Genomic DNA, 13,495 nt, shown 5'->3' with positions numbered 1-13,495 from the left:
TATTGGTACTATATTGGTACTTCCCAACGACATACAATTGATAAAAAATGGCAAACTCCAGTTTATGCACTATTAGTCGAAAAAGATTTTTGATTTGTTCCATTTCAAGCAATTCAAAGATTTTCAAAGATTCAAAATTCAAGACCAGCCACCAAAGTAGACTCTGCTCAGCCGACAGGCAACTGTATGGAGCGCAGGTTTCGAGCAGCGCAATTCATGCACTCTTTTCGAGCACCACGCTTCATAATTTTCCCGTGGCTACGCAGTTTCTTGTTTACCTCCTCCTACTGTTGGCTACGTCATACAAAATTCTTTCTATTGAGCACTAATTTTTTCAGTGTTTGGCTGTGAATTGTGGCGAAGATTTATAAAAACGTTCAAACATGGATCGCAAAGCGGAGCTAGAGCGTAAAAAGGCCAAACTGCAGGCTCTCCGGGAGGAGAAAGATCGACGGCGGAAGGAAAAGGAGCAGAAAGACCTGGAGGAAGCAACGGGAAAAATGGGCACCACCGAAACTAACCCAAGAAAGTACGTCCGTCCAGATTGTGACACAAAGTGGGGTTCCGGTTGCACTTAGCCTTTCTGGTTTACTCGTTTACAGGGATTTGGATGAAATGCTCTCGTCACTTGGTGTTGCCCCCGTATCGGAAGTTCTTTCATCATTGTCATCGGTGAATTCCGCCACATCGGACCATTCTGCAACACTCACTCCCGATACCAGTCTGCAACCCAGCACGGACGGACAGAAGTATGCACACGGAAGGCGATAGATTGAAACTTCTCACCGACCAGCTAAATTGTCCTTTTAGCTGCAGAAAGAAGGCGGTCAACCTGAGCCTGGTGTCCGTGCAAGCTACCAACATTCCGCCGAAAGAGACGGTTGTTTACACCAAGCAGACACAAACTAACAGTACCGGCGGTCATGAGCGTGACGGTAAGTTTTATTCGTTTCGCAGGAGTATGATCATAGGTTTTTTCCCCTGGATGCTACGTGGCCCCGATCGCCACAAATCTGTTCACGATTATATATTTGCCATTATTCAGTGATAGCGATTTCAATTGAGTTTTTCTTGGTTTTTATTAAATCCAGTTACTGCAGCATCTGCAATTGTTGTCGCTCCACAATAAATATTCAACAGAACTGAATTTCTCTAATCTATTTCCTGTATTCTCGCTAGAAACAAATGTATTGTAATAGTGTAACAAATATATTTAGTTTTTTCTTGCCATTCCTCACCTCTATCAGGATATATGGAGGATTGGTGGAGACCGCGCAAAGGTAAACCAAATGGCAGAATAAAGTGAAAATATTGTTTCTGAATTGATGTAAAACAAATACAATACGATGCTGGCAACTTTTAGTCAGCTACTGCTTTGCGCTATCTTCCGTGCTTACGTAATCACTTTATTCTGTTGATCGTTGTTTCTATGATTTCTTTTATCTTGTAAAGATTGCTGTTTTATCATTTTACTAGCTGATCCCGGCGCGCGTTGCCACGCCTCATTTCATCCTCATTTCTCGATTATCCGACGTTTCAACGGACTTCCTGGTGACGTATCCGATCAGCTTCCCTTTGCATTTCCCGTTACTTCTACTTTTCAGACGATCGGGCTTCCCGGTGACGTATTTGTTCAGTTTCCCTTTCCTCCTCCCGTTACTCTGTTCCGAATGATAGGGCTTCCCGGTGATGTATCCGATTGGCTTTCCTTCCCGCTTCCCGTTGGATACATGGCAAAACTCGCACCAGCTAAATTTGACTCAAATTGTTTGAACACTTTTCGAATTTTGCTGCAATTTACCCTAATTTTGTATGGGAGCCACCCTTTGTAAAGTGGCGAAGGGTTTCAAAAATTCACCAGAACATTTCCTCTTCCCAAAAACTCCCACCTGCAGAATTTGGTTCGATTTGTTCGAAAATAACCCGAATTATGCTGAATTTTATGTTATGTTTGTATGGGAGCCCCTCTCCCGGGAGGTGTGAAATGTACTTTTTCTACTATATGATCCTAATTGAAATCTAGAAGGCTGTAGCAGTCCGTTGCTATCTCTCTCTCTCTCTCTCTCTCTCTTTCTTTCTCTCTTTCTCTCTCTCTCCCCTTCTCTCTCTACCCCTCCCTCTCTCTTTCTTTCGCTCTTTCTTTCTCTTCCGCCCTCTCTCCCCCTCTCCCTCTCCCTCTCCCTCTCCCTCTCCCTCTCCCTCTCCCTCTTTCCCTCCTCTTTAAAAATTAAACGCAAACTACGCAGTTCCCCCCAACATCACACTACTTCAAGATGGATGGAATGAGGGGTGGTGATAGGTGGAAGAAGGAAGGAAAAGGCTTTTAAGGGAAACCAATCGATTTACAGACCACCAAAACCTAAGAAACGATACCCATATTGCCCTAGGACGTATTTTAAGGATTGGGGTTGTATGGGGACCCCCCCTTCCCCTCGTCCTGCAAGGACCAAATTTTGTCACATGGTTTCTCAGGTGACCAGCAACCATTGTGCAAGTTTTGATGAAATTCGATTCATAACTTGTGGAGTAATTGATGTTTTTAACAGTTAGTTGTATGGGAGGGCAAAGAAAGAGGGGGGTGAGGGGTTTCTAACCTTGACTATTGCACTCCCCGGCCCCAAAAACCCCTGTATACCAAATTTCGAGTCAATCGGTCCAGTAGTTTCGGAGTCTATAAGGGACATACAGACACAACTTGAATTTTATATATATAGATTAAGGTTGACATTTATTGCTAGTACTTCCGAAGACCACTAATACGATTTTTCTCTATATTTTTCATAATTCCGTTCGGTGGATACCCCTTCGCTGACCATCGTTTCCTGTTCGGGACTACTTCAGCTCATGCCACCGATTACTACGGTGAGTGCCCCGTTTGACCGCAGAGTCGGTTTCCACCTTCCATTAGCTACGAGTGAATCAATACTTTATATGCGCGGGCGTAACAAAAATGAATGGAAACGTCGGATCAACATTTAATATCATTCCGTTTTTGAAGTATGGACAGGCTCTCCGCTGAGCTTCCGTTCTCATTGTAGCGAATTGAGCACCAAAAACAATTATCAAACTACTTATGAGGTGCAATAACGGAATCACTGTGCTGTTTGTTCTTGTGCCATTCAATTGGAGTTTCCGTTCTTGTTTGATGCGCCCCCGTATGATGAAGTTAAGATAGATTCTTTGGCTATATCAACATAGTGTTTCACTCGTGCGAACTTTGATTTTTGTGTCTTGTTTTGTTGTCAATCTTTGTTCCTATTTGTTTTCTTTCACTCTTTTGTTCCGAGCTATGTACTACATTGTTTTCTCATTATTTTGGGGTTAGCCCGTTATTACAGACGAAAAGTCACTTTCATTCATTACTTTCTTTCTCTACTGATGTAACATTCACGCCAAGCTATTCGGTACTTTGCTCTATCACGTTCTCAAGTGAAGAGTTCTTAGAGAACGCGTGCAAGCGACAATCCCCATACGTGCCTTTAGTTTCTCCACCCATTTAGTACTTTTCTTAATTTTTTTGTTTTATTAAAACATTCTTTTGAATTATTTTAGTTTGTTATAATATCTATACACGTACAATCTAGAAAAAAGCTTTTCTATCTATTTTTAAGGGCATTTACAAGATGCTGTTCAACCTAAGTTTGAAAAGATGTTTGCGATGCGAACAAATACAAAAAAGTTAAAGCTAAATTTTCTTCCCATTTCAAGATGAATACAATCTTAATCCCGGTTTAGAATGGGAGGATGAGATTACAGGTAGGTTTTGCTGCAACAAACCATTTTCTCTACTGCAAGTTTGCTCTTTTATCGTTTGGTATCTTTATTATTATTTGTCAATATGTTTTGTGTTAATAGATTCTCATATTACTTTACTCGGTACTCTTTCTTCGGTACACGCTACCTGCATTTATTATTCGTGTAGAGCGTGTCAGGCGAACAGATTGTTTTGAAGTGCACACAAACGCTGTATGTATAATTTTCATTATTTTGCATGAGTCTAGTTGTGGAAATGTGTGTTTGCAACTGCCAAAGGTGAGGTTTCCTTCCTAAATCGATCGGAAGAACGATCAACCAGTGCACAAAGTTTTGTTGAACTTCTCGCAGCTTTGCTACCTAAAGCGATCGTATGAACGATCAACCAGTGCACAAAGAATTGTTTAACTTCTCTGGGTAACTCTGGGTGTCGAACTCTGTCTCTCTCTCTACTCTCTTTGTTTCCTAATTGTAGCTCTAGTTTGCTTCCAACAATTGTTTCCTTTACCAACCACCAACGATAGTAACCTGACCCTATCACAAGGCCTTGGCAAATGTTGCCTCTGGTAGATTACTAACATATACTAAACAAAAACTATGATATTAGCAATTGATTAAGCCCACGGATGATTGGAGTGACATCATTTGGATATTGATCTCTGACTTAAGTAACGATCACCGATCGAAATCCGATCGTAGTACATTGTGTAGTGTAACAAATAGGTTTTCAACTGTGCGCTTATTTTCGGTGACTAATACTACGAAACTCTATAACTCTATTTGGTGAGAAACAATGGGTGGAGAAATACGACCGCAGATGGCATTTTACTTTTTCATTGTTACCATATACGAAGCTATTTGAATGTAGGAGTTGTAGTTATTTGCTCGACCGTATGCTCTATGACTACATTGAGCAGAGTCCGGAATTCAAGTAAAAGAGTGAAGGAATTAAATAAAGAAATAGAAATCGGAAAATTAGAAACAATTTTACTTATGCAGTGCTTACTTATGGCGACGGTCAAGGTGACGATGAGGAAAACTCTTTGACTCACATCGACCACGGGTTCCATTCGAAGCTGCCCCCCGGCATTCTGCCGCACGGCTTACCGACGGTGAAGGAAGTGGCCCCGGCAATAACACCCCAGGAGCAGAAGAAGGACGATCTGAAGGAAGGTAAGGAAGGGAGTGTGCTTTCGCTTCGAAACGGCGCCCCTCACACGAATTTCTTTATTTACAGTGAAGGAACTGTCCGCCGAGCAGAAGCAAATGATTATTCTGTCGGAAGATTTTCAACGATTCATACTGCGCGCAGGCAAAGTTATGGAGCGCGCACTGTCCGAGAAGGTCGACATTTACACCGACTACATTGGAGGCAGTGATGAAGATGATATGGGGTAAGTTATTCTCGTTCCAAACTCGATCGATTGATATGTATTGTGAGATGTTTGACAAAAACATGGTTCCTCCATTGGTGTCTTTCTAGCGATGAAAAAACCCAAGCTCGCCTGTCGCTCAATCGTTCTTTCTACTGCGATCGCTGGTCGAAGAACCGATGCGTTACGTCGTTCGACTGGTCCACATACTATCCGGAGTTGATGGTTGCGTCGTACCACAGCAACGAGGAGTGCCCGAACGAACCAGACGGCGTGGTGATTGTGTGGAACACAAAGTTCAAGAAACAAACGCCCGAGGAGGTGTTCCACTGTCAGAGCGCCGTCATATCGACCTGCTTCGCGAAGTTTCACCCGAATCTAATCCTGGGCGGGACCTACTCCGGGCAGATCGTACTGTGGGACAATCGGGTACAGAAGCGAACACCGATCCAACGTACACCACTCAGCGCTAGCGCTCATACGGTAAGTGATGCATCCGGACGCCATAGCCGATGGCCGGCTTTCGATGGGAAATGTTTTTATCGTTGTTTTCTTCCAGCAACCCGTTTATTGTCTCTCGATGGTTGGTACGCAGAATGCCCATAACGTCATCTCGATAAGCTCAGACGGCAAGCTTTGCTCGTGGAGTCTTGACATGCTCTCTCAGCCACAGGATGTGCTGGAACTGCAACACCGCCAGTCCAAGGCGATTTCGGTCACGTGCATGGCCTTCCCGCATAACGAGGTAAACAACTTCGTACTGGGCAGCGAAGATGGGTACGTGTACTCGGCCAGTCGCCATGGCAATCGGTCCGGCATTGGGGAAACCTACGAGAAGCACCTCGGCCCGGTGACCGGCATTTCGGCGCACCACAACCAGTCGTCACCGGATTTCGGCCATCTCTTCCTTACCTCTTCCATTGATTGGACGATCAAACTGTGGAGCCTGAAGGACAATCGACCGTTGTATTCGTTCGAGGACAATTCGCATTATGTGATGGATGTGGCATGGTCACCGACCCATCCAGCTCTGTTCGCCGGTGTCGATGGAGGCGGACGGCTCGACTTGTGGAATCTTAACCAAGATACGGAGGTACCGACGGCGTCAGTGACCGTCGAAGGACAACCGGCACTGAACCGGGTTTCCTGGACACCGTCCGGGTTGCATGTGACGGTGGGTGACGAAGCGGGTCGCATTTACGTTTACGATGTGGCCGATAATCTGGCGCATCCACGCATGGACGAGTGGAACAAGCTAAGCGCCGTATTGTATGATCTGAAGATCAACCAAACGGACGAGTTTGATGAGATGGATAAAAAGTCGCCGGTCCCACAAAACACGTCGCTCAACTCGCTCACGTCGCTTACTAGCTCGCCGCTCATATGAAACCCAGTGCGGCACCTATGAAAACAGTCACCAGAACTTAAAGTAGCATGATGAAATGGAGAAGGAAGTATGCTGATGAATGGGATGTTACGAGAGAAAGATAATCTAAAGTCTGTACTGGCATCCCGTATCTATTCACTGTTGACTGTTTATAATACTCCTTTGTGCCCCTTCGTAAACTAAAGTTACAATATGCGGCGCAGCTTACAACATACTTATTCAACGTGTTTCGTCTCAACGGTCAAATATGTATTTTACGAATAACACAACACTGCAGAGAAATAAAGTAGTGGGTTCTTATTCAAGCCGTCGCGTATGTTGCGGCGCATTAGCATAAATTCGACCTTTACATTGCCTGAATCAAACGGAGATCTGTTCTCTGATTCCATTGTAAGCTTTACACGCTTTGTCGACAGGCTACAGTTCGAGCAGCTCTATTCACGCACTTTTCGAGCAACCGAACAAACTGTCAAAGAGACTGGAGCATAAGTTTTGTTTACAATCAAAGCGGTTTCGTTATTCATAATAATGTCCACATTTATAAAAAGGAATCTTAAAAACAAGGGTGCACGAAAGCGCAAACAGTCGACCGATTCAGGTGAGATGCTCTATATGCTAATGTGGCACATTTTTACCTAACCCAAATCGGGAGTGTGGCTTTTTCAGATGAAGCAGAAGAAGCAGAGTCCTCTGTGGTGGTGGCGAGCGACAAGCGGAAGAAGGCCAATCCGAACATACAGAGCACTTCGGTTGTGCGACAAAAACAGAACCATTCAGCTGGCGCGGATGCTACCAACTCAAGCGAAGATGATGAGAGCGTCGTTGTGAGCTACAAGTCCAAGCGTTCCGCCCAGGCAGAAGGACCGCGCGATCAGGGCGCTACCGCGGAGCTGGAGATCGAAACCGAGAAAGATCGGGACGCACAGGCCATCTACCAGAAGAGCATCGACATCAACAAGGAGCAGGAAGGGAAGGAGGACGACAAAGTGTACCGTGGGTTGAACAATTACACGCAGTTCTTCAAGAAGAAAGACAGTGCCCAGGGCAACGCAGCGTCGGGAATGGTGCGGAAGGGGCCGATTCGGGCGCCGGCCAACATTCGCTCCACCGTGCGCTGGGACTATCAGCCGGACATCTGCAAGGACTACAAAGAGACGGGATACTGTGGGTTTGGCGATAGTTGCAAGTTTTTGCACGATCGCAGCGATTACAAGCACGGCTGGCAGCTGGAACAGGAAGGACCGACGGGCACGGGCAACACCTACGCGGCAGACGATTCCGATGGCGATGACACCAAATACGAGATCCATTCTGACGAAGAAGACTTGCCGTTCAAGTGTTTCATTTGTCGTGAAAGTTTTGTCGATCCGATTATTACAAAGTAAGTGCAGCACACAACGCGAAGGTCAGCAACGAATGGCGAAACAATATTGACAGTTTTTTTTTCTACATTTTATTCTAGGTGTAAACATTATTTCTGCGAGCGTTGCGCTTTGACGCAGTACAAAAAATCATCCCGTTGCGCAATCTGTGGCGTGCAGACGAACGGTGTCTTTAACCCGGCCAAGGAGCTAATTGCTCGGTTGAAGACTAGAGAGATGGAAGAGCAGAACTCGGACAGTGATTAGAGAAGGTTCAATAAATTAAAGATAAACGTATTGTCTCAATTTTTGCCCAAACGCTTTTATCAAACTAACTCACAGTGCAGTGCGGGCAACTGACAGCATTTGCTGTCGAAGATCCGCCACAAACTCAGAAGCTGTCGGTGGAATCATTGAAACCCGAAAACGTCAAAAGCAATTCCGTCGAATCGTGTTCCCACGCAAGTGCTTACGAGAAGAAAGAACCGCGTAATACGATCTTTATTTCGTTTGGTGCAAAGATAAAAAAATTATTATCACTACAGCTTAAGCTGGTGGAGATCAGTGCAGATTAGCAAAAGTGTCTATCGCAACCGTGTTCTAAGTGCCTACGACCTAACCGACCCTTTTGTTCTGTGGGCCGCCCATTGTGCCACCGTTAAAGGTCCCGGTAAGTGCGGCCGAATGATTTCTTATTTGTTTTGAACCTGTTCCTTCGCACCCTGGCGATCAGAGCGCCAGCGATGGGGTGGGAATTTTCCACCCATCAACTTGCGCCCCGTATTAACGCACAAGATAGGGAAATGCCCATAAAGTCTCATAATAAATTCATGCTTTATTGATGCTTTGATTCCACGCAGTTTCGATTGTTGGTAATAGTGGTGTGTGGTGATTGAACTAATAGCCACCATCGGTCAGCCAGACGGGATGTTATAGACAAATTCTAATGACCTTCACCATCACCGCACATCGTCGTCATCGCCGTCGTGTCGTTGTGCGTCTTCTTCGGTCGGTCGGTCAATCAAACGGGTGGCGCACACGATGTGTGTTGCTATCCCAAAAAGCGCTGCCGACCTTCGCGAGAACACGCAAACATAGACCGCGGGCGCATATTGGATACGCGTGTGCGTGCGTGTCTCTATCTTTTCGCGGTTTCACATTCTAGAAACCCCTTTTGGATGTGCTCGATGTGGGCTGAGCGACTGTTACAGGCCAAGATGGAATAAACATCCGAGAGTGGCTCAAAAACGCGGAGCGCAAAGGAAAAGGAATAGGAAATATTCTTGCACCACACCAGCCCAGCATCAGACCAGAAGGACACCACCACGCTGCTGCTGATTGCCACTGAATTGAGAATTGATTCAAATTCCTGTGCGCGGTTTGCGATGCTACACGAGCGGAACGAGCGGAGCTGGCGGGACCGCGCGCGGGTTCGCAGTCAACGAACTTATCGATCGCGGATGGACGCGCGTTGGAGCGAATTTGACCCACCACACGGCGGCTCGGGCTCATAACGATCCTCTTCTGCGAGTTTATAGCGATGCGAAATTGAAACCGAGCTCGGTTCTGTCTCGCGCGGATTTGCATACCCAGCCAACCTCTCCGGTTGAAGGAGAGTGTCTTTAATATTCATAATATTCAAACACAGCGCCCAAAGACAGCAGCAACCTGAATCGCAGGCTTTTTTATTAAATTTATATGCTGTTTTTTATGGTACAAATTATTTGTCTACATCTTGCCACAGCCTCTGGTTCGAGTGGTGTTTTCGGGTAGCTGACCGTAATAGCTATTTACACTTCTCTGGCAAATATCTTCCAAAACCGTTCAACCGAGCGACGCTATAAGTACTTTCAAACGTTGACACCAAAAAAAAAGTGTATTCGCATAATCAGTCGCGGGCTATATTCGGGTAACTTTCCAAACCGTGGGTGTCCTTTGGTTTAAATTTGCGCGCATTTAAAATCCGACGTCCGAAACTCGACGGTCCGTACGAGCGCACAAACACAGCAGGAGCTTAAGAGATTGCAAAGCCCGTCGCAGCGTGTAGCGATTCCAGATTGGACACACCTTGACCCAATTTAAATGCAAACCGATAGCAAAAGGAGGAAGGCAGAGAATTGAAGGGTTATGATAATATGATGGGGCTTACACACTATCGGCAAACCAGTCCGAAAGCCCCTCCATATCTAGGCGTCGTTTTATTGACGTGCACGCAAGTTCCTGATAAGTTTTCTGTGAGGCCGTCAAGTTAATTCATAGCTTCGAGATGAACTCTCGACTCTCTCGCTCTCGCACGCGCGCTCCCGGAAGCGTAGATTGGTTCCAACGTACCATTTGCTTGTCGTTAGCGCAAGCCGGAACCCGAGGAAGGAAAGTAAATTAAAGTCCATTAGCTGAAAAGTGTCCCCATTTGATTTATGTCATTTGCAGATCGAACATCGTCGAGATTGTGAAACAGAGTGTCTTGTGTTGTGGTTGTGAGAAATAAAGTGTCTCAGCTCAATTAACAGTTCAGCACCGGGGACGACGACGACGGGTGCTGTCCGTGCAAAGTCCAGCGCACAGGCATGTCCGCTGCACCGGAAGCGAAACGGGCCAAACTGACTCTGTTTTCCTCGCAAACGGATGGAACAAACGTGTCGCAGATCCGCTCAATTTTGGCCGACGAATACAGCAACCCGATCGCGCTGGTCGAAGTGTACGTTAGCAGCGTGCCGAACAGTAAGCAACTTTCGAGATTGATTCCGGCGCTGTCGAGGATACTGCCCCTGGCCGGTTTGCAGCATCTGAAGCGCGTAAACCGTGACAGAAGCATAATCCTTGCACCGGTCCAAGAACTAGACCAAAAGCTGCGCAAGGGCGACACTGGCGAAGGGAGTCAGCCATCGGTGGCGGTGCTCGTGGAGCGGTTTCTACAGTCCGAAGGCCTAGACGATCGGCCCCTGGTGGATGCACTGTGCACCGATTTGAAGGTAGTTTCGGTGGCTGCTTCTCAACCCCTGCTTCGGTGGCAGTATGAGCTCGCGGACGAGCGTTGGCCATGCAAGTTCCACCCGAATCACCGTAACGAGGCGCTACACGCGAACACACTGTTCGGTGGGCCCGAACTTGAACTGCATCGCCAGCTGATGGAGGTTTGTCTGTGGCTAGCAGAACGCGAAGAAGGACGTCCGTGCGGTGTATGCGTAAACCCACGGCTTGGAGGCCGGATCGCCGCGATCGGTGTCGGCCGCAGCGACCAACATCCAATTTGGCACTGCCCGATGATGCTAATCGATATGGTTGCCGTTTCACAGACCGGTGGCGTATGGAATCGTGAGCCACAGGCGCAAGCCGTCCGTGACGATGGTTTCCACTACGGCGGTATCCGGCCACGGTACGAGCGGTTACTTCGGGCGCAGTACGGCGAACGGCTGAGCTTCGGTGCGGAACCGATTCGCAACAACGGTGCAAATTTGGCGGGAGCCGCTCACGACCACGACCGGGACGCTGCGGACGACAATCTGGCCAAGTACGGACCGTACCTGTGCACGGGGTACGATGTGTACCTCACGCACGAACCGTGCGTCATGTGCGCGATGGCACTAACGCACAGCCGCGTCCGAAGAGTGTTCTACCATCACCCGACGGCCCAGGGAGCCCTCGGAACGCGGATCAAGCTGCACACGGTCAAGGAACTGAACCATCGCTACGAAGCGTTTCGTATAGTTTAAGATAAAACAAAACGCCCGGGAGGTGCAAAGTGCCCGCCGGCACTGATTTAATGAACAAAATAACACATGCAGCCCAAAAAAGGAATACAAGGGTCATTTGCCAATAAAAAACGAGGCGCACCATGATAAAAGCGAACAGAAAATTACATTGTCGAGCATTTCTTGTGAATAACATTAAAATTTTGTGCCACTTCGTGAGACGCGGCATCATCGTCGCGGCGAGTGAGGTAATTCTTGCGATTATTTACGTTCGTCGCTCTGTGCAATTCGTAATGATATATCCATCCTTGCGGGACCGGGACGTAAGGACCCGTTTTGCCGGGGATTTTTCGAGCCGAAAGAGGCAATTATTGTGCGAAAAGGAAATGGCAGGCCTAAAACACCGCCGCGCCGCGGTGATCTCGCTCTTTGCGTTTGCTCAAGGTTATCGGTGTTTCCCCCGGTTCGGGTGGTGATACGCGCGATCACGCAAAATGGCGTACAAAACATGGCGGTAGAAGATGTCCACGGAATGGTTGTGCGACCATCCTGTACCCTCCTGTGTCTCCAATGTGGCCAACAACAACAACGACGACAACGACAAGCATCGCGCGTATCATCATCGTGGTGCGCGTCCTTTGCGATTGAGGTCAATTGGCATCGGGGCAGCCGCGGACCGGCCGTGTGGGCCCGTCCTAACCCCTGTGGACGGACGTTTGTGGCGGCCACTCATCGTTCATCATCATTTACCCCTTCGGAGGAGTTTGTTTCGTGGCGGAATAAAGGCAAAGGCAAAAAATGAAGGAAACAGAAAAAAGCTGTGACCGTTCCGTTCCGGCACCAGCGACGGCACCTCTCTATCCGCCCGCGGGGTGGATTGATTGATGCCGTGCGAGCTACAGTGCGTGCTAAGCGAGCGTGGCGAACCGCCCCAGCGGAAGGATGTTTTTGTGTGTTCGGAAAAAAAGTGTTCTACGAAAACGTTAACACGTTGAATGAAATTTTTGTTTTGTTGAGCATTTTGTTTTATTTTTTGCTCGCCCATTGCGTGCTGCCGTAATTTCAAAGTTAACAAGAAAACGATGAATAGGCTAAACGTTTGCTGGACAAACAGTCAAATTCGGCACGCTGTTTGGGCGGCCATCACTGTTCAGCAGCACAGGCACAGAGGCGCATCATCGAAGGAGGCGCATTCGTTGCCTGCTTCGTGTTGCTGCCGTCACACGGATACTGCTGTAGGGCGGGCAGTCGTCGGCAAGGACCCTCAATGAGCCCGGGGGAAACTGGGGTCACTTGCGATGATGCCACTGGAACAACCGCACGGGTCCATATTGTAATTTATTTGACAACCGCAATGAGACGCTTCATTAACGCTCATCGAAAACAAAAAAGCCAGTCACTACTCCGCACAGCGCAAACACCAACGACGACTCCATGGGGTGTCCCCACCCAAAACGGCCAACCAACGCAGAACCCCGTCCGCATTCCGGGTCCGGTTCGGCCTCGAGGCGCTACATTACGTCTAATTAAAAAATTGATCGAAACGACTTTTTGGAGCGCATCATCATCGGACATCGGTAGATTGTTTTCAATGTTATAGATTTTATTAGTTCCGCGGCGCACGGCGCCCAATGGAATGGAGTTAACTTAATACCCGTCACAATTTGTCGTCCACCGAGCCCAGCCGAGCCGAGGCGTGGTTTTCGAGATATGGAGACATAAAAAAGCCGAACTCCAAGCCGACCTCCAAGCCCTCCCACCGCCGTAGTTCGTGCGCGCAATTGAATGAAACCGTTTCAGGCGGCAGAGAAGTCGGCCCTGGACACTAGTAGTGAGTCCGGTTGAGGTTTTATGCCGGAGGTTTTCAACGGGAATTATACGGACGGATGGGAGGGAGGGTCGGCAAACGCACCCCGAAAAATGTCCCCA

The 13,495-nt window shown here is 47.5% G+C and overlaps 4 protein-coding genes across 14 annotated transcripts in view; all 4 read left to right on the top strand.

Annotated features, from left to right (window-relative positions):
* Window positions 1-310: 310 nt before the first annotated feature.
* On the top strand, window positions 311-6,812 carry LOC128268635 (cytoplasmic dynein 1 intermediate chain-like). Of its 11 annotated transcripts, none has more exons than XM_053005782.1 (10): window positions 311-529; window positions 603-749; window positions 817-935; window positions 1,248-1,280; window positions 2,842-2,862; window positions 3,709-3,756; window positions 4,777-4,926; window positions 4,991-5,147; window positions 5,237-5,609; window positions 5,686-6,812. In XM_053005782.1, the coding sequence occupies exons 1-10, from the start codon at window positions 384-386 to the stop codon at window positions 6,511-6,513; spliced, it is 2,022 nt and encodes a 673-aa protein (XP_052861742.1). In that variant the 5' UTR covers window positions 311-383; the 3' UTR covers window positions 6,514-6,812. The 11 variants fall into 11 exon arrangements, with proteins under 11 accessions (XP_052861742.1, XP_052861738.1, XP_052861741.1 ...); XM_053005778.1 differs by having other exon boundaries at window positions 1,218-1,280; XM_053005781.1 differs by lacking the exon at window positions 1,248-1,280.
* A 207-nt stretch (window positions 6,813-7,019) lies between these two features.
* LOC128268639 (E3 ubiquitin-protein ligase RNF113A-like) lies at window positions 7,020-8,141 on the top strand. The gene is made up of 3 exons (XM_053005794.1): window positions 7,020-7,111; window positions 7,180-7,894; window positions 7,976-8,141. The coding sequence occupies exons 1-3, from the start codon at window positions 7,042-7,044 to the stop codon at window positions 8,139-8,141; spliced, it is 951 nt and encodes a 316-aa protein (XP_052861754.1). The 5' UTR covers window positions 7,020-7,041.
* Window positions 8,142-10,441: 2,300 nt separating this feature from the next.
* LOC128278991 (probable inactive tRNA-specific adenosine deaminase-like protein 3) lies at window positions 10,442-11,587 on the top strand. Its single transcript, XM_053017713.1, has one exon. It carries the CDS (start codon window positions 10,442-10,444, stop codon window positions 11,585-11,587), a length of 1,146 nt encoding a protein of 381 aa, XP_052873673.1.
* A 1,764-nt stretch (window positions 11,588-13,351) lies between these two features.
* LOC128278990 (E3 ubiquitin-protein ligase RNF113A-like) overlaps window positions 13,352-13,495 on the top strand; it is a 1,322-nt gene continuing 1,178 nt past the window's right edge. Inside the window, exon 1 of the mRNA XM_053017712.1 lies at window positions 13,352-13,397. Within this exon, the coding sequence (XP_052873672.1) occupies window positions 13,352-13,397 (46 nt within the window). The remainder of the gene's footprint in view (window positions 13,398-13,495) is intronic.

The sequence above is a fragment of the Anopheles cruzii genome, chromosome 2 (assembly GCF_943734635.1).
Source record: "Anopheles cruzii chromosome 2, idAnoCruzAS_RS32_06, whole genome shotgun sequence".
In the NCBI taxonomy this organism is placed as follows: domain Eukaryota; kingdom Metazoa; phylum Arthropoda; class Insecta; order Diptera; family Culicidae; genus Anopheles; species Anopheles cruzii.
Note: the sequence above shows the minus strand (reverse complement) of the source record. Positions and strands in the feature narration are given on the sequence as shown.